This window comes from Theropithecus gelada, chromosome 6, assembly GCF_003255815.1.
Source record: "Theropithecus gelada isolate Dixy chromosome 6, Tgel_1.0, whole genome shotgun sequence".
In the NCBI taxonomy this organism is placed as follows: Eukaryota; Metazoa; Chordata; class Mammalia; order Primates; family Cercopithecidae; genus Theropithecus; species Theropithecus gelada.
The window spans coordinates 129304352-129330965 of NC_037673.1; the positions used below are offsets into that span (position 1 = coordinate 129304352).

Genomic DNA, 26614 nt, shown 5'->3' on the forward strand with positions numbered 1-26614 from the left:
GCTTCAAAGGTATGACACTAAGATGGACTTACTTTTGATATCTGGTTTCATTAGATGCCACAAAGATATAGTTATACTCATGGAAGAAATACTATGTTTATTAAATCACAGTAACAAAATTTCAGCCCTACACATTAATTATGTAAAGGATTCTATTGAAGTTGAATTAGATTTCCATGTTCCCTGGTGTAAATCATTTAGGAAAATAAATTAGAAGGTTGCATTTTAATCTTTTTAGCAAATAGGTTAAAACCACTGAATAGCAATTTTTTTCAGCTCTTTAAAGTTTGCACATTAGAACTGTGGTTTTTGGTAACAAAAAACTAAAAATACATAAACAACGACAATATTATTTTTTAAGTGTTATTTTCCTAGCTCGTGTGTGTGTGTGTATATATATACACTTGTATATATATCTATATACACTTGTATATATATCTATACACTATAGATACATACACACACACACACATATATATATTTTTGAGACAGAATCTACTTCTGTCACCCAGGCTGGAGTGCAGTGGCGTCATTTTGGCTCACTGCCACCTCCAGCTCCCAGATTTAAGCGATTCTCCTGCCTCAGCCTCCCAAGTAACTGGGATTACAGGCACCCACCACCAAGCCCAGTTAATTATTGTATTTTTAGTAGAGACAGGGTTTCACTATGTTGGCCAGGCCGGTCTCGAACTCCTGACCTTGTGATCCACCCATCTTGGCCTCCCAAAGTGCTGGGATTATAAGCGTAAGCCACCGTGCCCAGCCACTCAAGTGTATTTTTTAGGGAAGCAGTTACTTCATTCATTGTTAAAACATCATTTTTTTTTTTTTTTTGAGATGGAGTTTCATACTCCTATAGGATGTTTCATACTTGTTGCCCAGGCTAGAGTGCAATGGCGTGATCTCTGCTCACTGCAAACTCCGTCTCTTGGGCGCAAGTGATTCTCCAGCCTCAGCCTCCTAAGTAGCTGGGATTATAGGTGCATGTCACCACACACAGCTAATTTTTGTATTTTTAGTAGAGATGGGGTTTCACCATGGTGGCCAGGCTGGTCTTGAACTCCTGATCTCAGGTAATCCAGCCTCCTCGGCCTCCCAAAGTGCTGGGATTATAGGTGTGAGCCACCACGCTCGGCCAACATCATTTTTACTCTGAAGAGAGAGGGGGGTTTAATTATTTTTTTAAAAATACATTATGAAAAGACACATATAGCATATTTGGTGGTGGTATGCATGTGTGTGCGTGTATGTGTGTGTGTCTGTGTGTGAGAGAGATAAAGAGAGGTGTCTAACTCATTTTTAAGTCGGATAACTGATATCACGAAACAACTTCTATGTTAGTGTAAAAAATATTCAGATTCATTCCTCATTGCATTACAGAATATATTGTACAGAGCATGATTCTATAACCGAGTTGAAGATATTCCACAGTTCCAGACATTTCTGGCTTTAACATCATTGTTCCAATACTGCAACTGTGCATAAACTGCACTTGTACCATTACTCTTGCCTTGTCCTGGGTCCCTTTTTGTAATTCCTGTTAAAGCAGCCACCATATCAACAGTGGCATGTGGAAGGGCAAGAAAAAGAGGGAAGGAGACGGGGAAGAGGAGATGATAAGATAAAGATTTGTGAAGCACCTAGGTAAAGAGGTTCTAAGTAAAGAACAGAATACAAAGAGAAGACAACGTATGTCTAAGTGTGATGCACACTACACATCCAATTAAACACTAATAAATAATTCCTATTGCTTTCTTTTGTATTACTGCTTTCTACAAGCAAATATTTGGTATAGGCAAAACACATTTCTTGTTTCACACTTCCTTATAGCACCCAGCAAAATACCAGGGAAAAATAGCAAATATGAATCAATATTTAGTAAGTTTTGTTCTAAACCAAAGGAATGACTGAGGAATCACATGGAACAGAGGGATTGAATTGTTTTTGTTTTTAAATGGGACCAATTCAAGGAGAGAGATGAACACACTAAACCAGCTCCCCAAAATGATCCTAAACTTAGCACCATTTGCCACCTGTGAAGTGCTCTTTCAGACTCATCAATGGTGTAAAGTGTTTTCTGATGTGTTCCTTATCTTCCCACATCTTGCTAACACTCCTCTACTTCTCCTTTAAACTCTAATTGGTGTCACCTCCTGTAGGATGCTAAACCCAAATTCCCTAGATATAACAACTTTCTCCTTTCTCAGTCCTCTCATTGAACTTGGTACATATAGCTAGTGCACATGGAGAGTAAGTACCTATTAAAGTATCACACAGAGCTTTTAGCTATATTACACATGAAGTTGCACCAACTTAAATTCGGAGAATGAGATAAGCTATCAGTAAGAAGCAACCCACCTTAGCGACAATCAGTCAGTAGCTGAGGTGTCTCACAAACACCAAAATCTAAACACTGTTACTTGAGTATATATATCCAAATTCAGTTAACAAACATTCATTGAACAGCTACTTTGTGCCAGAACTATTCAAAGTATTGGCACAGCATTTTCCTATGTTCTTTAAATACCCATCTTAGAGCAAGAACATTTAAATTATACAGTGTTCTATCTCCAGTGTCAAGAACACTGCTGGAGGTTGTTCCAAACATGGTGAATAAGTGCAAAGGCAATAAAAATCTTTAATATTCTCCAAACTATCACTGGAAAATCTCCCAAGCTATCCCTAACTATACCCATATTCTCTGCTTCCCTCTGGTGCCAATGAAGTAGTGGTGCTCTATTCTAAAGCTACTCTCCTCTACGTGGACACTGAATCTTAATTGCTCTTGTGAAGATCTCCTAAGGTCACCTCCTCTCTTTCCCATGGATCATTTGTTTTTCCCTTTCTACTAAACTATCAGCATTATAAAAATAACAAAATATCTTCATCTTATAAAAACACTCCCCTGACATACCAAGACCATACAGTTCTTGGTACCACATTCTCTGTTCCTTTTTACAGTAAATGTTTCAAAAGACACTTACTCTGATATCTTTTGAGCCTAGTACAACTAGTCTTTTACCCTCATCTTTCTACTAAAACTCTTTGTCATTAATAAAGAACAAATTGTCAAATCTCATGCCAGGAACACAGAAGTTAATAAGTATCTGTTTAATTAATAAATATATAAGCATTATCAAATTTTTATAAAAACATGTCTAACATAAAAATATATATTAAATGTGTAATAGCAGATTAGACATCGCAGAACAACAGATTAGTGAACCTGAAGACACAGCAATACAAACCATCCAAAACGGAGCAATACAATATAAGATCCACCCCCCGCCAAAAAAAAAAGAAAGAACAGAACATTAGTGAACTCTGGGACAACTTTAAGGGGCCTAATATACATGTAATTGGAGTCCTTGAAGAAGACGAGAAAAGGGGAGAAGAGGGTTAAAAAAAAAAAGTGAGTAACAGTTTCTCAAATTTGATGGAAACTATAAGTCCAAAGTTTCAAGAAGCTGTACAAACCCCAAGCACGAGAAAGATAAAGAGAACTACAGCAGAACATATCATAACTGAACAGATTAAAAGCATGATTAAAAAAAAAAACTTAAAAGCAGCCCAAAAAAAAAGGACATTTTACATATAAAGAAAGAAAAGAATGACAACAATGTACGTATCAGAAACAATGCAAGCTGGCAGACAGTGGGGGCAAGGTCCTCAACTAGAATTCTATAGCTGGCAAAAACACTTTAAAAAATAAAAAAGGAAAGGCAAAATAAAGATTTTTTCAAAGTACTAAAAGAAATATTCAAGTCCTCCAGATAATAGTAAAATGGGCCAGGTGCAGTGGATCACACCTGTAATCCCAGCACTTTGGGAGGTGGAGGTGGGTGGATCACCTGAGGTCAGGAGTTCCAGATTGTCTCCACTAAAAATACAAAAAAAAAAAAAAAAAAAAAAAAAAGGAGCCGGGCGGGGTGGCAGGCACTTGTAATCCCAGCTACTCCAGAGGCTGAGGCAGGAGAATTGCTTGAATCAGGGAGGTGGAGGTTGCAGTGAGCCAAGACTGCACCACTGCACTCCAGTCTGAGTGACAGAGCACGACTCTGTCTCAAAAAAAAGTAAAGATAACAAACTGTGTGTTTATTTATTTAGAGACAGGGTCTCACTGCCACCCAGACTGGAGTGCAGTAGAGTGATGATGGCTCACTGAGGCCAAGACCTCTGGGGCTCAAGCTATTTTTCCACCTCAGCCTCCTGAGCAGCTGGGACCACAGGTACGTATTACCACACTCAGATAATTTTTTTATTTTTTATAGAGACAGGGTCTCACTATGTTGCCAAGGCTGGTCTCAAACTCCTGGACTCAAGTGATCCTCCTTCCTTGGACTCCCAAAGTGCTAGGATTATAGGTATGAACCTTTGCACCCAGCCTAAAAGATAATAGATGGTTTAAATAAAAAATAGTAACAATATTGTGCCATTTATACTTTATGTGGAAGTAAAACATAAACAACAACAATACAGATTCTATGAGGGGAGAAATGCAAGTATAATGACAATAGGGTCTTATACAGTAGAAAAGGAAGGTATAAAATCACTTGAAGATAGACTGACACATATACACACACACACAAAAAGGCCTGATGAGACAAACAGAAATCAAAAAGCAAGATAGTAGATTTAAGCCCAATTGTATCAATAATCACATTAAATGTAAGTGGTCTGAACACCCTAAAGAGCAGAGTGTCAGATTATATTTAAAAAGCGTAACAAAATCATATACTACCTACAAGAAATGCATTTTAAATATAAGAACATAAACAAGTTAAAAGCAAAAGGCTGGAAAAAAGCATACCATGCTAACATTAAATAAAAGAAAGCTGGAGCTGGTCCTATTAATATCAAAGTAAATTTTACACAAAGAATATTATCAGGTTTAAAAGGGGTTGTTTCATAGTAACAAAGGCTCAACTCCTTAAGAGGTAACAATCCTAAGTGTTTATGCACCTAAAAACAGAGTCTGAGAAAGCATGAGGAAACAAAGCAAGAACATATATACAAATCCAAAATTAAAGTTGGAATCTACTCTCAATAATAGATCATTGATAGAATAAAATTAAAATGAGTAAGGATATAGAAGATTAGTATAAAATTATAAGCCAACTTGACCTAACAGGATACTCCAGAGACAGGGTCTTTCTCTGTCACCCAGGCTGGAGTACAGTGGCATGATCATGGCTCACTGTAGCCTTGACCTCTTGAGCTCAGGCAATCCTCCTGTTTCAGCCTTCTGAGTAGCTGGGACTACAGATGCCCACGACCGTGCGCGGCTGATTTTTAAATTTTCGGTAGAGATGAGGTCTGGCTATTGCCCGGGCTGGTCTCAAACTTCTGGCCTCCAGGGATCCTCCCACCTCAGCTTTCCAAAGTGTTGGGATTACAAGCGTGTGCCACCACACTGGCTGGAATACACATTCTTTTCAAGTGTACACAAAACATTAGCAAAAAAAGACAATAATCTGGGACATGAAATAAGTCTCAACCTCATACAATGTATGCTTCATGACCACAATGGAATTAAATCACAAATCAGTAACAGAAAATATGCAGACAATCTCCAAATATTTGGGAACCAACACAAGTAGAAATAATCCAAAAAACAAGAAATCAGGACGGGCATGGAGGCTCATGCCTGTAACCCCAGCACTTTGGGAGGCCGAGATGGGCAGATCACTTCAGGTCAGTTCAAGACCAGCCTAGCCAACATGGTGAAACCTCGTCTCTACTAAAAACACAAAAATTAGCCAGGCATGGTGGCACATGGCTATAATCCCAGCCCCTAGGGAGGTTGAGGCAGGAGAATCACTTGAATCCAGAAGGCAGAGGTTGCAATAAGCTGCGATTGCTCCCACTGCACTCCAGCCTAGAGGACAAAAGCAAAATTCCGTCTGGAAAAAAAAAAAAAAGAAAGAAATTAAAAGGTGTGTTTGTTTCTTTTTGGAGATGGAGTCTTGCTCTGTTGCCCAGGTCAGAGCACAATGGCTTGATCTCAGCTCACTGCAACCTCCACCACCAAGGTTCAAGCGATTCTCACGCCTCAGCCTCCCGAGCAGCTGAAATTACGGGTGTGCGCCCTACCATACCCAGCTAACTTTTGTAGTTTTAGTATAGATGGGGATCCGCCATGTTGGTCAGGCTGGTCTCAAATTCCTGACCTCAGGTGATCCACTAGCCTGGGCCTCCCAAAGTGCTGGAATTAACTGGCGTGAGCCACTGCACCCGGCCCTCAAAAGGTATTTTGAACTGAATAAAAATGGGTATGGTGGTTCACACCTGTAATCCCAGCACTTAGGGAGGACAAGACTCCATCCTGAAATTAAAAAAAAAAAAAAAAAAAAACTACATCAAACTTTGTGACATGCAGATAAAGTATTAGAGGGATGTTTTTACAATAAAATCCTGTATTAGAAAATAAGAGCTGGATGCAGCGGCTCATGCCTATAATCCCAGAACTTTGGGATGCCGAGGTGGGTGGATCGCTTGAGGCCAGGAGTTTGAGACCAGCCTGACCAACATGGTGAAACCCAGTCTCTACTAAAAATACACGAATTAGTCAGGCATGGTAGTGTATGTTTATAATCCCAGCTACTTGGGAGGCTGAGGCAGGAGAATCCTTTGAACCCGGGAGGTGGAGGTTATAATGAGCTGAGATCACACCACTGCACTCCAGCCTGAGCAACAGAGTGAGAATCCATCTAAAAATAAATAAATAAATAAAATAAGAAAATAAGAAAAATCTCAATTATATGACCTTAGCTTCCACCTCAAGAAATCTGTTAAAAAGACGAGCAGGCCGGGCACAGGGGCTCATGCCTGTAATCCCAGCATTTTGGGAGGCTGAGGCAGGCAGATCATGAGGTCAGGAGTTTGAGACCAGCCTGACCATCATGGAGAAACCCCGTCTCTACTAAAAATACAAAAATTAGCCAGGCACAGTGGCATGTGCCTATAATCTCAGCTACTCAGGAGACTGAGGCAGAAGAATCGTTTGAACCCAGGAGGTGGAGGCTGCAGTGAGCCAAGATCACACCACTATACTCCAGCCTGGGTGACAGAGCAAGACTCCGTCTCAAAAGAAAAAACAAGAAGAAGAAGAACAAATTAAACCATAAAAAAGCAGAAAAGTAAAAGATCAGGGTGGAAATCAATGCAATAAAAAACAAAAACAACAGAGAAAGAAAAAGCAGTTCTCAAGAAAACTGACCATCTCTAGCCAGGGCACTCAAGAAAAAGACAAGAAAACAAATTACCACAATAGGTAATAAGATAAGTCCTATCATAATAAAATATGTTAAATGTATAAGGGAATATTATAAAAAATTTACAACAATTTGTTAACTTTGATAATTCATAGATAAAATGGACAAATTCCTTGAAAGATATAAACAACCAAAGATCATTCAAGGAGAAATAGGTAACATGAGTAGCCCTATAGCTACTAAAGAAGTCCAATTTTTGCTTAAAAACCATCTTACAAAGAAAGCTTATATCCAGAGGTAAATTCTAACAAACACTTAAAGAAAAAAATACCATTTCTGGCCGGGCACAGTGGCTCATGCCTGTAATCCCAGCACTTTGGGAGGCCGAGGCAGGTGGATCACGAGGTCAGGAGATGGAGACCATTCTGGCTAACACAGTGAAACCCCGTCTCTACTAAAAATACAAAAAATTAGCCAGGTGTGGTGGCGCATGCCTGTAGTCCCAGCTACTCAGGAGGCTGAGGCAGGAGAATGGCATGAACCCGGGAAGCGGAGCTTGCAGTGAGCCAAGATTGCGCCACTGCACTCCCGCCTGGGTGACAGAGCAAGACTCTGTCTCAAAAAAAAGAAAGAAAGAAAGAAAAAATACCATTTCTATGCACACTATTCCAGAAAATGGAAGGGGAAGCAATTATTTCCTAATCTATTCTATAAGGCCATCATTACTCAGATACCAAAACAAGGCAAGGATATGAAACCATTCTCACAGGGTTAAACAGAATTCTGGACAAAAATACAATTATAATTAAGCATTAATTATACTGCACTTCGACTCACTTGTTTTGTTTTTTTTTTTTTTTTGGGTTTTTTTTGAGATGGAGTCTCGCTCTGTCACTCAGGCTGGAGTGCAGTGGTACGATCTCGGATCACTGCAACCTCCACCTCCTGGGTTCAAGCGATTCTCCTGCCTCAGCCTCCTGGGTAGCTGGGAACTACAGGCACCTACCACCATGCTCGGCTAATTTTTCTATTTTTTGTAGAGACAGGGTTTCACCATATTGGCCAGGCTGGTCTTGAACTCCTGACCTTGTGATCCCCCCACCTCAGCTTCCCAGAGTGCTGGGATTACAGACGTGAGCCACCACACCTGGCTGACTCACTTCTTTGTAACAGAAAGTCACTAACACTAGATACTGACCAGCGGCATCCCCATTGTTCCTACAGATAGAATTTCTGAAATTAGAAACTTAAAGCTTTTGTTTAAGAATTGCTTAAGGCTAGGTGTGGTGGCTCACATCTGCAACCCCAGCACTTTGGGAGGCTGAGACAGGTGGATCACGAGTTCAGGACCACCCTGGGCAACACTGGGAAACCCTGTCTCTACTAAAAAATACAAAAATTAGCCGGGTGTGGTGGCGGGCACCTGTAATCCCAGCTACTCGGGAGGCTGAGGCAGGAGAATCACTTTAGCTAGGGAAGCAGAGCTGATAATGAGCTGATATCATGCCACTGTACTCTAGCCTGGGTGATAGAGTGAGATGCTGTCTCAAAAAAAAAAAAAAAAAAAAAAAAAGAGTCACTTAAGCAGGACAGTCTCAGTAGCTCATGATTATCAACCTAGTGCTTTGTGAGACCTAGGCAGGAGGATTGCTTTAGGTTAGGAGTTTGAGACCAGAGTATGCAACAACATCATGAGACCATTTCCACAAAATTTTTTTTTAAAAATCAAGAGTTGCTCAAGCACAGTGGAACAGCTGAAGCCAACCAGTTTAAAGATCCCCACAGAGGAACAGAATTAGCATGAGAATACGGCTTGTACATCTTCCCAACGCATGATTTCACCCAGCATTCTTTGACAAATCAATGATCTTAATACTTCAGCCCACTCCATAATCCTTAAAAGCCATGGTCTCAACTCCTTGGGAAGACAGATTTGAGGTTTCCTCTCATCTCTTTGTTTGAAGGCCCTATCATTAAATTCCTTCTCTGCAGCAACCCAGTGTCTCTGTTATTGACTTGCTGTGTGCATCAGACAACAGACCTGTTATGGTTACAGATGTAAGAACAGAACAATACAGACCAAAATAGCCCAGGAATACAGATGCAAAAATTAGAAAAAACTTTTAAAATCAATTTCAGCACGATAAAAAAATACATCATGACCAAGTAGAGTTTATATCAGGAATGTAATATTGATTTAACATTTAAAATTTAACCAATGTTTTTTATTTTTATTTTTTGAGATGGAGTTTCGCTCTTGTTGCCCAGTGGAGTGCAATGGTGCAATCTTGGCTCACTGCAACCTCTACCTCCTGGGTTCAAGCGACTCTCCTGCCTCGGCTTCCCGAGTAGCTGGGATTACAGCCAAGTGCCACCACGCCCAGCTAATTTTGTATTTTTAGTAGAGATGGGGTTTCTCCATGTTGGTCAGTCTCGTCTCGAACTCCTGACCTCAGGTGATCCGCCCCCCTCAGCCTCCCAAAATGCTGGGATTACAGGCATGAACCACCACGCCTAGCCAAATTTAACCAATGTTATTCACCATATTAATACAAATAAAAACAGGAAAATCTTATGATCATTCCAATAGATTTAAAAAGTATTCAACAAAATTCAAAATTCATTCCTAATGAGAACTCCTAGGCAAAGAGGAATAGAAGAATTTCCTTAATGTAATAAATGACATCCACAAAAAGCCTACAGCTAACATCACACTTAATAATGAAAGACTGGATACTTTCTCCTCTATAGTAAAAAATAAGGCAAGAATGTCTGATCTCACTACTGGCATTCAACATCATACTAGAGATTCTAGCTAGTGCAATAAAGCAAGAATATAAAATAAGGCATTCATTTGAAACAAACATAACATCTTTATTCACAGGTGAAATGACTGTCTAAGTAGGAAACATGGTATCTACAAAAATGCTATTAAAATTAAGTAAATTTAGAAAAATTACAAGATAGGCCGGGCGCGGTGGCTCAAGCCTGTAATCCCAGCACTTTGGGAGGCCAAGATGGGCGGATCACGAGGTCAGAAGATCGAGACCATCCTGGCTAACCCGGTGAAATCCCGTCTACTAAAAAATACAAAAAACTAGCCGGGCGAGGTGGCGGGCGCCTATAGTCCCAGCTACTTGGGAGGCTGAGGCAGGAGAATGGCGTAAATCCGGGAGGCGGAGCTTGCAGTGAGCTGAGATCCGGACACTGCACTCCAGCCTGGACAACAGAGCGAGACTCCGTCTCAAAAAAAAAAAAAAAAAAGAAAAATTACAAGATAAAACATAAAATTACACATGAAAGGTATTTCTTTTATTTTCTTTCTTTTTTTTTTTGAGACAGAGACTCACTTTGTCACCCAGGCTGGAGTGCAATGGCGCAATCTTGGCTCACTGCAACCTCCGCCTCCCAGGTTCAAGGAATTATCTTGCCTCAGCCTCCCAAGTAGCTGGGATTATAGGTGTGTGCCACCGCACGTGGCTAATTTGTGTATTTTTTAGTACAGATGGGGTTTCACCATGTTGGCCAGGCTGGTCTCGAACTCCTGACCTCAGGTGATCCTCTTTAGCCTCCCAAAGTGCTGGGATTACAGGCATGAACCACTGCATCCGGCCCATGAAATGTATTTCTATAAATTAGCAAGGAAAAATCAAATACTGAAATTTTTATAAAATTCCATTTATAATAGCACTAAAAAAATCAAACAGGGCCAGATACAGTGGCTCATGCCTGTAATCCCAGCACTTTGGGAGGCCAAGGTGGGCCGACCACTTGAGGCCAGGAGTTCAAGACTATCCTGGCCAACATGGTGAAACCCCATCTTTCCTAAGAGTATAAAAATTAGCTGGGTGTGGTGGTGCAGGTCTGTAATCCCACCTACTTAGAAGGCTGAGGCTACACTGAGCCAAGATTGTGCCACTGCACTCCAGCCTGGGTGACAGAGCAAGACTGTCTCAAAAAAAAAAAAAAAAAATCAGCCAGGCACGGTGACTCACGCCTGTAAGCCCAGCACTTTGGGAGGCTGAGGCGGGCAGATCAATTGAGGTCAGGAGTCTGAGACCAGCCTCGTCAACATGGCAAAACCTCGTCTCTACTAAAAATATAAAAATAAGCTGGGGACATGGTGGACGCCTGTAATCCCAGCTACTTGGGAGGCTGAGGCAGGAGAATTGCTTGAACCCAGGAGGCAGATGTTTCACTGAGCACCACTGTACTCCAGCCTGGGCGACACAGTGAGACTCTTTCAATAAAACAAAAAGAATAATTCTGACAAAAGATGTCCAAAATCTATATACTGAAAACTACAAAACAATACTGAACGTAATTAAATTAGACTAAAATAGAGAGAAATAAGGACTCATGGGTCAGAAGACTCAATACTGCTAAGACACCAATTCTCCCCAAATTGATCTATAGATTCAACTCAATCCCTGTTAAAATCCCACAAGGCTTTTATGTTGAAATTGACGAGGTGTCCTTCTTCTTTTTTTTTTTGAGACAGAGTCTTGCTCTGTCACGCAGGCTGGAGTACATGCAGTGGCATCATCTTAGCTGACTGCAACCTCTGCCTCCCAGAGACTCCTGCCTGAGCCTCCTGAGTAGCTGGGATTACAGGTGTGCACCACAATGCCCCATGCCCAACTACTTTTTGTATTTTTAGTAGAGACGGGGTTTCACCATGTTAGCCAGGCTAGACTCAAACTCCTCCTTAGGTGATCCACCTGCCTTGGCCTCCCAAATTGCTGGGATTACAGGTGTGAGCCACTGTGCCCAGTCTAAAATTCTTATGAAAATGCAAATGGCCTAGAAAAGTCAGATCTACTTTGAAAAATACTAATACAATTTGAGGATTTACATTGTAGTGACTTTACAGTAAGTCCTGAAGTCGAACCATCAAGACAGGCTCATATTGGCACCATGACAGACAAACAGGTTAATGCAACATAAAAAGTCAGAAATGCACCACACATACAGAGTCAACTACAACTGCAAAGGCAATTCAATGGAAAGAGAAGGCTTTTAAATAAAGATGCTAATTGGATATGTACATACAAGAGGATAAAACTTCATTCCATATATTGTAACAACATAGAAAAATTAGCTTAAGATAAATCATAGGTCGAAATGTAAAACCTAAAACTATTAAAAAAAATCTAGGAAAGGCTGGGCACAGTGGTACATGCTTATAATTTTAGAACTTTGGGAGGCCAAGGCAGGTGGGTCACTTTGAGCTTAGGAGTTCGAGACCAGGCTGGACAACATGGCAAAACACCATCTTTACTAAAAATATAAAAATTTGCAGGGTGTGGTGGCGCGCACTTGTAATTCCAGCTATTCGGGAGGCCAAGGCATGAGAATCACTTGAGGCCAGGAGTCAGATGTTAACAGTGAGCCAAGATCACACCACTGCACTCCAGCCTGGGTGACAGAGTGACTCTCTCTCAAAAAAAATAAAAATAAAAAGTCTAGTATAACTGAGAGCAGAGTCCCAGCTATGCAGGAAGCAGAGGAGGGTGAGGATCACCTGAGCCCACAAGTTCAAGACTAGCCAGGGCAGCACAGCGAGACCTGGTCTCTTATTTAAAAGAAAAAAAAAAAAAAGAAGTCTAGGAAACAACATAGCAGGATTTGGGTTAGGCAAAGATTTTTTTTTTTTTTTTTTTCCAAATGGAGTCTTGCTCTGTTGCCCAGGCTGGAGTACACTGGCGCAATCTTGGCTCACTGCAACCTCCGCCTCCTGGGTTCATGCGATTCTCCTGCCTCAGTCTCCCGAGTAGTGGGATTACAGGTGCCCGCCACCATGCCCGGCTAATTTCTGTAATTTTAGTAGAGTCGGCGTTTCGCCATGTTGGCCAGACTGGTCTCAAACTCCTGACCTCAAGTGATCTGCCCACCTCAGCCTCCCAAAGTGCTGGGATTATAGGTGTAAGCCATCAGCCCAGCTGGCAAACATTTTTTTTGAGACAAGGTCTCACTCTGTCACCTAGGCTGGAGTGCAGTGGCATAATCATGGCTCACTGCAGCCTCAACCTCCCAAGTTCAAGCAATCCCCCACCTCATCCTCCTAAGTAGCTGGGACTATAGGCTGTGCCACCACACCTGGCTAATTTTTACATTTTGTGTCGAGGTGGGGTCTTGCCTTGTTGACCAGGCTAGTCTCACACTCCTGGCCTCAAGTGATCTACCCACCTCAGCCTCTCAAAGTGCTAGGATGACAGGCAAGAGTCACCTCGCCCAGCCAGGCCAAGATTTCATAGACACCAAAAACATGACCTGTAAAAGAAAACACTGAAGAAGTGGACTTTATACAAATTAACATGTGTTCTTAGAGGGATACTATAAAGAGAATGAAAAGGTAGTCCACAGAGCAAGAAAACAAATTTCCAAATCACATATATGATAATGGCAATAAGAATCTGAGCCCATTTCAGGCCAGGCGCAGTGGCTCATGCCTGTAATCCCAGCACTTTGGAGGCCGAGGTGGGCAGATCACGAGGTCAGGAGATCGAGTCAATCCTGGCTAACATGGTGAAACCCCATCTCTACTAAAAATACAAAAAATTAGCCGGGCGTGGTGGCGGGTGCCTGTAGTCCCAGCTACTCAAGAGGCCGAGGCAGGAGAATGGCGTGAACCCAGGAGGCGGAGGTTGCAGTGAGCCGATATCCCACCACCGCATTCCAGCCTGGGCCACAGAGTGAGACTCCATATCAAAAAAAAAAAAAAAAAGAATCTTAGCCCATTTAAAAATGGGCAAAATATTCAGACACTGCAACAAAGAAGATAAGCAAGTGTCAAATCAGTACATGAAAAGATGCTCAAGATACTCTGTCTCTAGAGAAATGTAAATTGAAATCACAATGAGGTACACAGAGTAGTACTATATCAAGTGTTAGTAAGGACAATATCAAGTGTTATTAAGGACATGGAACAAGTGGAACTCTCATATACCATTGGCAGGAATATAAAATGGTTCAACCACTTTGGAAAATAGTATGACAGTTGTTTTCTTTTCTTTTTTTTTTTTTTTTGAGACAGAGTTTCACTCTTGTTGCCCAGGCTGGAGTACAATGACGCGATCTCGGCACACTGCAACCTCCGCCTCCCTGCTTCAAGTGATTCTCTTGCCTTAGCCTCCTGGGATTACAGGCATGCGCCACCACGCCTGGCGAATTTTGTATTTTTAGGAGAGACGGGATTTCTCCATGTTGGTTAGGCTGCTCTCGAACTCCCAACCTCAGGTGATCCACCCAACTTGGCCTCCCAAAGTGCTGGGATTACAGGTGTGAGCCACTGTGCCCAACATGACAGTTGTTTTCTAAATTTTTTTTTTCCCCCCAGACAGGGTCTCTCTCTGTGACCCAGGCTAGAGAGTAGTGGCATGATCTCTGCTCACTGCAGCCTCAACCTCCTGTGGTCAAGCAATCCTCCCACCTTAACCTCCTGAGTAGCTAAGACTACAGGCCTGTGCCACCATGCCAGGGTAATTTAAAAAAATTTTTTTGTGGAGACAGAGTTTCATTATGTTGCCTACACTGGTCTCAAATTCCTGGACTCAAGTGATCCTCCCACATCAACCTCTCACATTACTAGGATTACAGGTGTGAGGCATAGACACCTACCATATACCTAACCACCCCACTAACAGGATTTATAATACAGAAATAAAAGCAGGCCAAGCATAGTGGCTCACGCCCGTAATCTCAGCACTTTGAGAGGCCAAGGCAGGAGAACTGCTTGAGCCCAGGAGTTCAAGACCAGCCTGGGCAACGTGGCAAAACCTTGTCTCTACAAAAAAATACAAAAAGTAGCCAGACATAGTTGCATGCGCCTGTAGTCCCAGCTATTTGGGAGGCTGAGGTGAGAGACTGCTTGAGCCCGGGAGTTCGTGAGTGCAGTGAGCCATGATCATGCCACTGCACTCTAGTCTGGACAACAGAGATCTTGTCTTTTAAAAAAAAAGAAGTAAACGTTTATACAAAGATTTATACACAAATATTCACATCAGCTTTATTTTTAATAACCAAAAACGAGGCTGGGTGCAGTGGCTCACACCTGTAATCCCAGTACTTTGGGAGGCTGAGGCAGGTGGCTCACAAAGTCAAGAGATGAAGACCATCCTGGCCAACATGGTGAAACCTCGCCTCTACTAAAAATACAAAAAAATTAGCTGGGCGTGGTGGCACGTACCCGTAGTCCCAGTTTCTCAGGAGGCTGAGGCAGGAGAATCACTTGAACTCAGTAGGCAGAGGCTGCAGTGAGCCAAGATCACGCCACTGCACTCCAGCCTGTGCAACAGAGCAAGACTTTGTCTCAAAAAAATAATAATAATTTTTTAAAGTCAGCCAGGCGTGGTGGTGCATGCCTGTAGTCCCCACTACTCAGGAGGCTGATGCAGGAGGATCACTTGAGCCTGGGAGGTCAAGGCTGCAATGAGCCATGATCATGCCACTGCACTGCAGCCTGGACCACAAAGTGAGATCCTGTCGCAAAGAAAGAAAGGAAAGAAAGGAAAGGAAAGAGGCCGGGCGCAGTGGCTCATGCCTGTAATCCCAGCACTTTGGGAGGCTGAGGCAGGCGGACCACTAGGTCAGGAGATCAAGACCATCCTGGCTAACATGGTGAAACCCCGTCTCTACTAAAAATACAAAAAATTAGCCGGGCGTGGTGGTGGGCGCCTGCAGTCCCAGCTACTCAGAAGGCTGAGGCAGGAGAATGGCATGAACCCGGGAGGCAGAGCTTGCAGTGAGCCAAGATCACACCACTGCACTCCAGCCTGGGTGACAGAGTGAGACTCCATCTCAAACAAAAAAAAAAAAGAAAGGAAAGGAAAGAAAGGAGAGAGAGAGAGAGAGAGAGAGAGAGAAAGCAAGGAAGGGAGGGAGGAAGGGAGGGAGGGAGGGAAATACAGTTTTCAGTTTACTATAAACTTAGTGGTGGGCACTGTAGCTTGTGCTTGTGACACTGAAACAGAAGGATGGCTTGAAGTCAGGAGTTTGGGACCAGCCTGGGCAGTATAGTGAGACCCCCATCTCTATATAAAAGTCTGGCATGGTAGTAGCATCTGTTGTCCGAGGTACTCAAGAGGCTGAAATGAGAGGATTGCCAGAGCTCAGGAGTTCAAGTGTATAGTGAGCTATATGACAACTGTACTCCAGCCTAGGTAAGACCAGCCTAGGTGAGACCTCAGTCTCTAAAAAAATTAAAATATAATAAATAAGTAAAATTTAATATGCACTTACCCTATGAACCAGCAATTCTACTTTTTACTATGTGACCCAGTATTTATCCAGGATAAAAGAAAACATGAATGTTTATAGATACTTTATTCTTAACAGTCTAAATCTGGAAATAACCCAAATGTTCATCAACAGGAAGCAAATGTTGGTATTTCCATGTAATAAAATACTGATTGGGAACAAAAAAAGAAAAACTGGGCCAGGCGTGGTGGCTCACACCTGTGATCCCAGCACTTTAGGAGGCCGACACAGGCGGACCGCGAGGTCGGGAGTTCGAGACCAGCCTGACCAACATGGCGAAACTCCGTCTCTACTAAAAATACAAAAATCAGCAAGGCGTGGTGGTGCATGCCTGTAAGCCCAGCTACTTAGGAGACTGAGGCAGGAGAATCGCTTGAACCCTGGAGGCGGAGGTTGCAGTAAGCCGAGATCATGCCACTGCACTCTGGGAGTGAGACTCAGAGCGAGACTCCGTCTCAAAAAAAGAAAAAGAAAAAGAAAAACTATGGATACAATCAAGAACATGGAAGAATTACAAAACTGTATACTGAGAAAATGAAGGTAAATATATAAAAGAAGCACATGATGTACTGATTCCATTCACATGAAATTCTAGAAAAAACAAAACTTATCTAGAGTGACATAAAATAGACCAGAAATTGCAATAGGGACAGTGGTAGAGGCAAGGGAGACTACAAAGGAATATGAAGAAATTTGGGGGTAATGGAAATGTTCTAATTCTTAATTATGGTGGTGGTTATACAGGTGCACATATGTATCAAAACTCAAACTGCAGGCCGGGCACAGTGGCTCACGCCTGTAATCCCAGAACTTTGGGAGGCAGAGGTAAGTGGATCACCTGAGGTCAGGAGTTCGAGACCAGCCTGGTCAACATGGTGAAACCCTGTCTCTACTAAAAATACAAAAAATTAGCCAGGCGTGGTGGTTCGCACCTGTAATCTCAGCTACTTGAGAAGCTGAGGGAGGAAAATCACTTGAACCCAGGAGGCGGAGGTTGCAGTGAGCCGAGATCGCACCACTTCACTCCAGCCTAGGCAAAAGAGCAAGACTCCATCTCAAAACAAACAAACAAACAAAAAACAAAACTCAAACTGCACATTAAATACCAGTGCATTGGCCAGACACAGTGGCTCACACCTGTAATCCTAGCACTTTGGGAGGCCGAGACGGGTGGATCACCTGAGGTCAGGAGTTCAAGACCAGCCTGGCCAACATGGTGAAACCCTGTCTCTACTAAAAATACAAAAATTAGCTAGGCGTGCTAGTGGGCACCTGTAGTAACAGCTACTCGGGAGGCTGAGGCAGGAGAACTGCTTGAACCCAAGAGGCAGAAGTTGCAGTGAGCAGAGATCACACCACTGCACTCCAGCCTAGGTGACAAGGGGAGACTCCATCTCAGGAAAAAAACAAAAATAAATAAATAAATAAATACCAGTGCATTTTGTATAGGTAAACAAAGATATAAAAGGTAAGAGTGACATGGCATAAATAGAGACAGAAAGTTTTTAAATCTACCTGACATCATTCACGAAGGTAAACATAAAAAATAAAACTAAAAACCACATTGAAAGAAAAATAAGAGGGTATGTTTATGATTCTAGAAAAAGAAAAGTCTTCTTTAACATTAAAAGCAAAAACTATAAAGGAAGAGAAAAATAAATTTTATTCATCAAAAATTAAAAACTTTAGACCATAAAAAGAAAAGAATCTAACTGGTAGATAAATTTTCAGCATGTATAAGAAATTATTGGAATCCAGAATTCAAACAAAACAACACAAAACAAAAAAGGAAGACCACCTAAAACTCAATAGGTAAAAAATGCAACCCAAAGGACAGTGAGAATAAGCAAATTTACCCACAAAGAAACCAAATGGATAACAAATATGTAAAGATGATGAACCTCACTAGCAATCAAGCAAATGGAATGCCATTTTCACTCAAAACACTGCTGTTTAATAATATCAAATGGTGGTGTGCATGTGTGAAACAAAAGGTAATACAAGTGGGAATACTGGCTGGTACAAATCCTGTAATAGAACTATGGAAGGAATTTGTGAGAGTATATATTAAATATATACTCTCAACACTCAGCAATTCTACTTTTTGCTTTTTACCCTAAAGAAAATCACATGCACACAGAAGGCATGAACAAAGATACCAACTGAAGAAACATTTATAGAAATGAAAACTTGCTATCAGCTTAAATACCAAAGAGAAATGGCTAAACAAAGTAGGATACATTAACACTACCGATGCAATTCAAAGAAACAAAACACCTCTACATGTAGTAACACAGACAGGTCCCCAAGACCTACTGCTGACTGGTGAAAGATACAGGACAATATTATTTGTGTAGAAATAAATGAGAAAATGCTTACATGTAATGATTATACATGTATTACATGAATATAGACTTGCAAAGGTACTTATGAAAGGAGCTCTGTTGGGATGAAGGGGACGGAATTGGGGAAAGGCTATTATTAGGGGTCCTGGTCAAACTTTCACTAGAAGAATGTATTTCTGTATTATTTGTGTTAAGTGTAAATTAATACTGTTAAGTACAAGTTTAAAAAAAAAATCAATCTGCTGATTTTAAACAACCTTGGAACTGTTATCTGAGGAACCTCCTTCCATGGGACATAAGTATGGTTGCTATGTCTTATAGAAACAGGTTCTTAAAACAACAGTTTGAGAAGCCCTTACCACCTCAGGCCTACAATACCATAATAGTTTGCAATAAATATGAATGTCTTTTTTTTTTTTTGATAGAATCTTGTTCTGTTGCCCAGGTTGGAGTGCAGTGGTGCAATCACAGCTCACTGCAGCCTTGACCTCCCAGGTTCAAGTGATCCTCCCATCTCAGCCTCCCCAGTAACGGGGACCACAGGCATGGGCCACTATGCCAAGGTTTCGTTTTGTTTTTTCAATTTTTGGTAGAGACAGGGTCTTGCTATGTTGACCAGGGGGTCGCAAACTCCTGGCCTCAAGAGAGTTTCTTGCCTCAGCCTTCCAAAGTGCTGGGATTACAGGCATGAGCCACTGTGTCCGGCTATATTAATGTCTTTTAAATCTCTCTCCCATATTGCCATCAAAGCTTTCTTAAATACCTCTTGATCCAAGATGCTCTCAATTCTATTACCCTGCTAATTATCTTCATAAACAGTTGTCACTATCTGAATTTATCTATTTATTTACTTATTTACTGTCTGTCTCCCACTAGAATGGGAATGGCAAGACAATTTTTAATCCATATGATTTTAGTCAAGCCATTTAGAGTTTTCTTACATTATGAAAGATACATTTTATTTACTTACCTTAGTTGGAAAAGGAAATTTGGAAGGTTCTGTTTTGCATGGTGTATGAATAGCCGTTAGAGGGGGAGGCCATGAATGCGTCATCTCCTGAAATGTAATTATTACAGTTTGTTTTCAACCAGGTCAAGGATAAAAATTATGCAGCTAAAAACCAGATTTGTATTTATAAATACTGGTTTCATGACAGCTCCTCCAAAATTCTACATACTTAGTCAATAAATATTAAGCACAATTGTGTGTAAGGCACTATGGTGTAGGTAGTAATAAGAAGATCAGTAAACACTCCCTGGCTTTGAGGAGTTTACAATTCAAATTATGAAACCTGTGAATAGTTACAGAAATCAGCCTGTAATCAAATACAAGGCACATAATAAAACACTAAAAAGGAAGAGCTTGCTGTGATAGTGGGAGGAAGGGGACAATGATAAAGAAAACAGCTAACATTTACTGTGTACCTTGAATGGGCCAGACACTGTGCTAAGTGTTTTACATGTTTATTACTCATTTAGTACTCACGATGACATGATGAGGTTGATACCACTATCATCCTATCTCTATTTAGGATGAAACTGAAGCACAAAAGTCAATTATTCAAGGCCATACACTTAGTAAATAATGAACATTATATTTCATCCTCAAAAGTCTGGCTATAGAGTCTATATAATCGTAGAAAAAATTTGTCAGGGGAAGAAATCAGAAGAGAAATTTCAAAAACACAGGAGGAGGAAAACGGAAAAGCAAGACCCTAAGTTTGATTTCATTCAATGCCTTCTGCCTAATCTTAATGCCAAATATGTCTGGGTGAGGTCTGGTAAGATTACAATGTGTATGTTAGACAAGCCGAGAAGACAGAGGTATGAGAATAAGGAGAGAGTATATTTCTGGCATTTAGTTCAAAGTAAGTCATCAGGTAAATTAAGGAAACGCAACAAATTAATAGTGGTATAATACCTAGGAATTTATCGCATAGCAATATCCACACAGTTTTGTAAAGATACACATACAAGGGGCTCACACTTTAAAAACTGAAACAACCTAGGTAGTCAATGTGAAAGTTGTAAGAATCAAAATGGAGTCACTAATATTTATATATATATATATAAAACAACACACCCTGAGCTGCAAAAGACCATGAAGAAAGGTTTCTCATGCTTGTATGCCTGATAAACAAAAAAGTCTACAAAAACCACAACCTTGCACAAAGGTCATCAAAACCCTAAACCAAAAAAAGACTTCCATAAAGACACCTGTCCAGCTTGTCCGACCTCAGACTGGTGTCCTCCTTACTACTGATCTTTGTAGCCAAGGATAATTATTTCAAAAACAATTACATAATCGTCTTCATTTTTTCCTTTAAAAACCTTTGTCTCTCTTTACCTCCTTGAATGTGCACATAGACTACTATGGCACGTGTACTCCCAATGCAATGCTCTATTCCCATCATCTTTTCTTTTAGAGAGTCTCTGTTATTTAGGTTGACACCAACACAGTACAGATTAAATAAATTACCAGACATCTACAAAACAGAACACCAAGTAGACATTAAAATGAGAAATTTAACTGTTGATATGTAATGATCTCCACAGTATTTTATTAACTGACAAAGACAAATCACAGTCTATGTCCTAGTTAATGTTTAGCTTTGGGCAACAGAATGACAGAAGGAAGAAGAGACAAAGGAACTTGATATTTTACTACTTGAACCTCTTAAAATAGCCACCTGCATATAAATGCTCTTTATCCCCTTAAAATGCTTTGTTTTTTAATAGAATTTCACTTCCTGAAATAATATTATATAATAGATTGCTTCCTACATCCAGCTCTAGAATATCAGCTCAAAGGCATAACATTATGACCACTATATTCCCAGTGGTTGACACAAAGTAGGTGCTCAATGAGCATGCCTTGAATAAATCATTTTTTCAATAAATATACATCACGTTTAGAGTAAATTTTTTTTTAAGTTCATGATGGGGCTCCTAAAAATGATATGACTACAAATACAAAGAAAATATGAAGGGAACACACACCTGAAGTTCCTTGCATACTACAGACAGGAAAGCGAAAAGGAAACAAAAACTCATAAACTCAGCTTTTTAGAATTGGCATTTTATATCTCAAATAGCAAAACTCTCAATTGAAAATTTGATTTAATACTCCAAGTATCATCGAATCACTGAGCACCTAAAGGCCAAGTGCCAAGCCCTTGTACATATAAAATATAGATGTCAATAACATTAAAGAGATCATTAAATGTAAGAAAATCTTTCAGGTACTAATAATTCTATGCACTGTTGAGGATTCAGAGGAAAATATTTATGCTCCCTTACACTTTTTATATACATGACAACTAAGAAATGTATGACATTCAAATGAAAGAGCTGTCACTGTGGTCTCATAATCTGATATGGGGGAAGAAGGATTTCATTGGGATTCCAGGAAAAAACAATCTATATATAACTGAAGAGGTAGGAGAAATTCCAACCTTACTTTATTTAAGGAGGTAAAAGAGCAAGAAAGTATGTGGCTTAGGGAAACCAGTTTGGCAAAAGTGGTCATTCAGTAATGAGATAGGTTAGGATTGGCCTGCGGATATTAAATTTGGATACTATTCTTTCTATAGTCTTAGAGAGCCACTGAAAATTTTTAAGGGAAAAATTAATTTATGAAGACTAGGGCCTGAAGTAAAGAATCAGGTAGCAATGCAAAAGACATATGAGCAGGGAGATTCTGGAGGCAGAAAGCCTGAATGAGGACTCAATGTTATAATTACTGAAGCTCAAGGTGGCAGAAATGGGAAAAAAGGAATGGATATTTAAAAAACAAAAATTTTAAAAGTCTACATCCAGTTTTGCAACTACATAGAATATGAGGAAGAAATTAGAGATATTTAGGATTCTACACTTACAAGCATGGGAAAGTGGTGTACTACTAATCCAAGGAAGTCTGATAAGTATGGCTTTAGACATGTTGAGTCTGAAGCAGCAAAGAGAAATAAATCCAAATGGAAACTCAGCTAAGAAGCAATTAAGAGACAAACCAAAACCCAAAGGAGGTCAATGCAGGAGAGAAAGACTAAACAGCTGTCAAACAGATAAAACCAAGAATGGTGGAAAAGGCAAGACAAAGAGCAGAAAGAGCAGAGGCTACAAGAATGCACCTGCACTTAAGAGATAAGAGAAGGCACAAGGGTTCCAAAAAGGGCAAAAAAAGAGAGGCAAGAAAGGTGGAAGGCAAACAAAAACAATGAAGCATAAAAACAGTCAAGGAAAGAAGAATGTTTCCAGAAGGAAAAAATAAATAGCAGAAAGAATAAAAAAGAACTCAAATGATGCCTCTGGATGGAGGGAGAAAGATAATGACCATAGAGAAACGGGTTCTGGAAAATGGCAGAGGTAAAAGGGAGATTACAGTGGACTAAAGGAAGGAATGGGAAAGAAAAGAGTGGAAGCAACCAATGCAGGTAGTCTTTCAAAGGTGTTCACAGTGAATTGTAAGTATAGACACAAATTCAGAAGCTCACAAAAAAAAAAAAAAAAAAAGAAAACAAGAAAATACAAGTAATATGTGACTCACAGTTTTCTCCACTAAGCAAAACGTAGTCATTGTCATTCACTAATTCACTGGACTTTCTCTTTTTCTAATAGATAATGTACTTTTTGGTCATGTGTCAATTTTAAACATGTTTCATTAAATATCCAAAATGTTGGCTGCGCGTGGTGGCTCATGCCTATAATCCCAGCACTTTGGGAGGCCAAGGCAGGCAGATAGGAGTTCCAGACCAGCCTGGCCAACATGGTGAAACCTCATCTCTACAAAAAAAAAAAAAAAAAAAGTGGCCAGGCTTGGTCGCGGGTGCCTATAATCCCAGCTACTCAGGAGGCAGAGGCAGGAGAATCACTTGAACCTGCGAGGTGGAAGTTACAGTGAGCCGAGATCATGCCATTGCACTCCAGCCTGGGTGACAGAGTAAAATTCCGGTTCAAAAAAAAAAAAAAATGTGTAAAACAGCCAGGTGCAGTGGCTCAGGCTATAATCCCAGCACACTGGGAGGTCGGGCAGGAGGGTGGGGGAGGGGGAGTAACTTAAGGTCAGAAATTCAAGACCAGCCTGGACAATGTGGTGAAACCCCATCTCTACTAAAAATACAAAAATTAGCTGGACGTGGTGGTGGGCGCCTGTAATCCCAGCTACTCAGGAAGCTGAGGCACAAGAATCACTTGAACCCAGGAGGCAGAGGTTACAGTGAGCCGAGATCATGCCACTGTACTCCAGACTGGGCAACAGAGTGAGACTCTATATCAAAAAAAAAGAAAAAAAAAAACCAAAATGTGCAAAACTGGAAGAAAATCTATTACTGTAAGATTTGACCAGTATGTACAGATGAACAAAAGCAAAGTATTTTGATCATAATGGTTTGACTGATAACTACTGAGTTTTTCGCACTTCAAATTATTAACAGTTAAGCATGAAAAAGTACGGTTATAATTGGCTTGTTGATATTTTCCAGGCAAAGTAAGTGTTAAGATTAAAATCTGTTTTACTTAAAAGCAAAGAACGTGGCTGGGCGCAGTGACTCACACCTGTAATCCCAGCACTTTGGGAGGCCGAGGCAGGTGGATCACCTGAGGTCAGGAGTTCCAGGCCAGCCTGGCCAACATGGTGAAACCCCATCTCCGCAAAAATACAAAAATTAGCTGGGCATGATGGCGGGCGCCTGTAATCCCACCTACTCAGGAGGCTAAGGTGAAAGAATCACTTGAATCTGGGAGGTGGAGGTTGCAGTGAGCTGAGATCGCACTATTTGCACTCCAGCCTGGGCGACAGAGTGAGACTGCATCTCAAAACAACAACAACAAAAAACACAAAGAACAAAACTAGCTCTTTGAAGGCAAATGGTAAACAAAGAAGATAGTAAATTATTTATGATGGACATAATCAAGTTACAAATATAAGCAAACTGTTGCTTCAGATCCTTTGTGAAATACAGAGGGTAAGAGGGTGGCAGAGCATAAAAAATTAAAGAGATTGAAAAGATTTTTTTTAAAAAACTTACTTTTAGGATTTCATCCACACAGCTCACATCACCAGAAGCTGATGCCTTGAGAGAAAAAGCAGCACACATCAGATTTTTATCAGATTTTTAGTATTTGCTTCACAGACTTAAAAACATTATTAAAAGTATTTATGACCCCATTACTCTAAATCAGTACACTGTTTAGAATCTTTGGATTAATTTCCTTAAATACAAATTTTTCAAGCACCAGAAAATTTTAATCACCAAACTATACAAAGCTGGGGGAACTTTATAGTTTGCAAATGTTTTAAGTTTTTTATCCTATATTTTAGATTATAAATAATTTTTAGAATGTAATTTTTCAGGTGTGCAGCTTGTCCAAAAATTTAAGCTTATCTATATATAAAATCTATCATGATACTGAGATACATCATTGCACATAAACAAAGTTAACCCATTTATGCCAGAGGTTGTAAATTTTTTGTGTGAAGAATCAGACCTCGGCAATGACCTTGAGCAGTAGGATATAAGTAACTCCTACGAGCTTAGCATTCCAATAATGGAACACTAAGCATAAATGGGTTAAACAAGTATTACTGAAAGATTACTAGTCTGAAACATGGACATTTTACATAGTCTTTCTAAATCACAAAAAGCAAATTGCTTATTCTAAGGCACAAACAGGAATTAGAGAGCCGAACTTAAGTCAAACTCTAAAGATCATGTTGTTTAAAGAAATAACAAATTACCATTTTACTGTTCTCTTGAGAGGAGTAATTAGATAACAAATGCCACTCAAAGTGAGTTTCCCAAGGCTACTGGAAAGATGTTTTAAACGTTTGCAAAACAGCATTTTACATTACCTGGATTCTTCCTTCCACCCTTTTGAGCTAACAGTTGTAATTTTTTGGCTACTGACATTGTTTTCCAAATTTTTTTTTATTGCGCAAACTACATGAAAAAATAAAATTTGGGGTTGGGTGCGGTGGTTCACGCCTGTAATTCCAGCACTTTGGGAGGCCAAGGCAGGCGGATCATGTGAGGTCAGGAGTTCAAGACCAGCCTGACCAACATGGTGAAATGCCATCTCTACTAAAAATACAAAATCAGCCGGCCATGGTGGCACATGCCTGTAATCCCAGCTACTCGGGAGGCTGAGGCAGGAGAATTGCTTGAACCCGGGAGGTAGAGGTTGCAGTGAGCTGAGATCGTGCCATCGCACTCCAGCCTGGGCAACAACAGCGAAACTCCGTCTCAAAAAAAAAAAAAAAAAAGAGAGAGAGAGAGAGAGAGACAAAATTTGGGCCAGGCATGATGGTCATGTCTATAACCTCAACACTTCGGAAGGCCAAGATGAGAAGATCACTTGAAGCCAGGAGTTCCAGACCAGCCTGGGCAACATGATGAGATACCCATCTTGAAAAAAAAGATATAATTTCAGCTATTTCACAATGAAATGTTCCAAAAGGCTTTGGTATGCAATTCAATTTAAATTTCAAACCATCACTATGAACCTGGAACAGCTGTCTCCATCCTTTAAGTACAACCAGAGAAAATGATCATAGCATTCAAAGTATACAATATTACCATTTCCACAGACCCGAAAGTCCCATTTATCATAACCATACACCATGACCTGCATCTCATTCATTAGTATCAATGTAAGCATAGAAAAGTTAATTTTGTTTTTAAACAACAAAGGTATATTGTTCTATAAAATCAAAATGCAGAAATCGAAGGTATCAATTGGTCATTCTTTTATTCTATAACTGACTTGTCATCTTAATATTTGAAAACTGTGAATGACATT

General features: G+C 40.4%; 1 protein-coding gene across 1 annotated transcript in view; it reads right to left on the reverse strand.

Annotated features, from left to right (window-relative positions):
- Window positions 1-26614, reverse strand: part of AFF4 (AF4/FMR2 family member 4) — an 88776-nt gene that overhangs the window by 34148 nt on the left and 28014 nt on the right. The window contains exons 4-5 of the mRNA XM_025387565.1: window positions 24844-24888; window positions 19788-19874 (exon numbers count right to left, since the gene is read on the reverse strand). Of these exons, the coding sequence (XP_025243350.1) occupies window positions 19788-19874; window positions 24844-24888 (132 nt within the window). The remainder of the gene's footprint in view (window positions 1-19787; window positions 19875-24843; window positions 24889-26614) is intronic.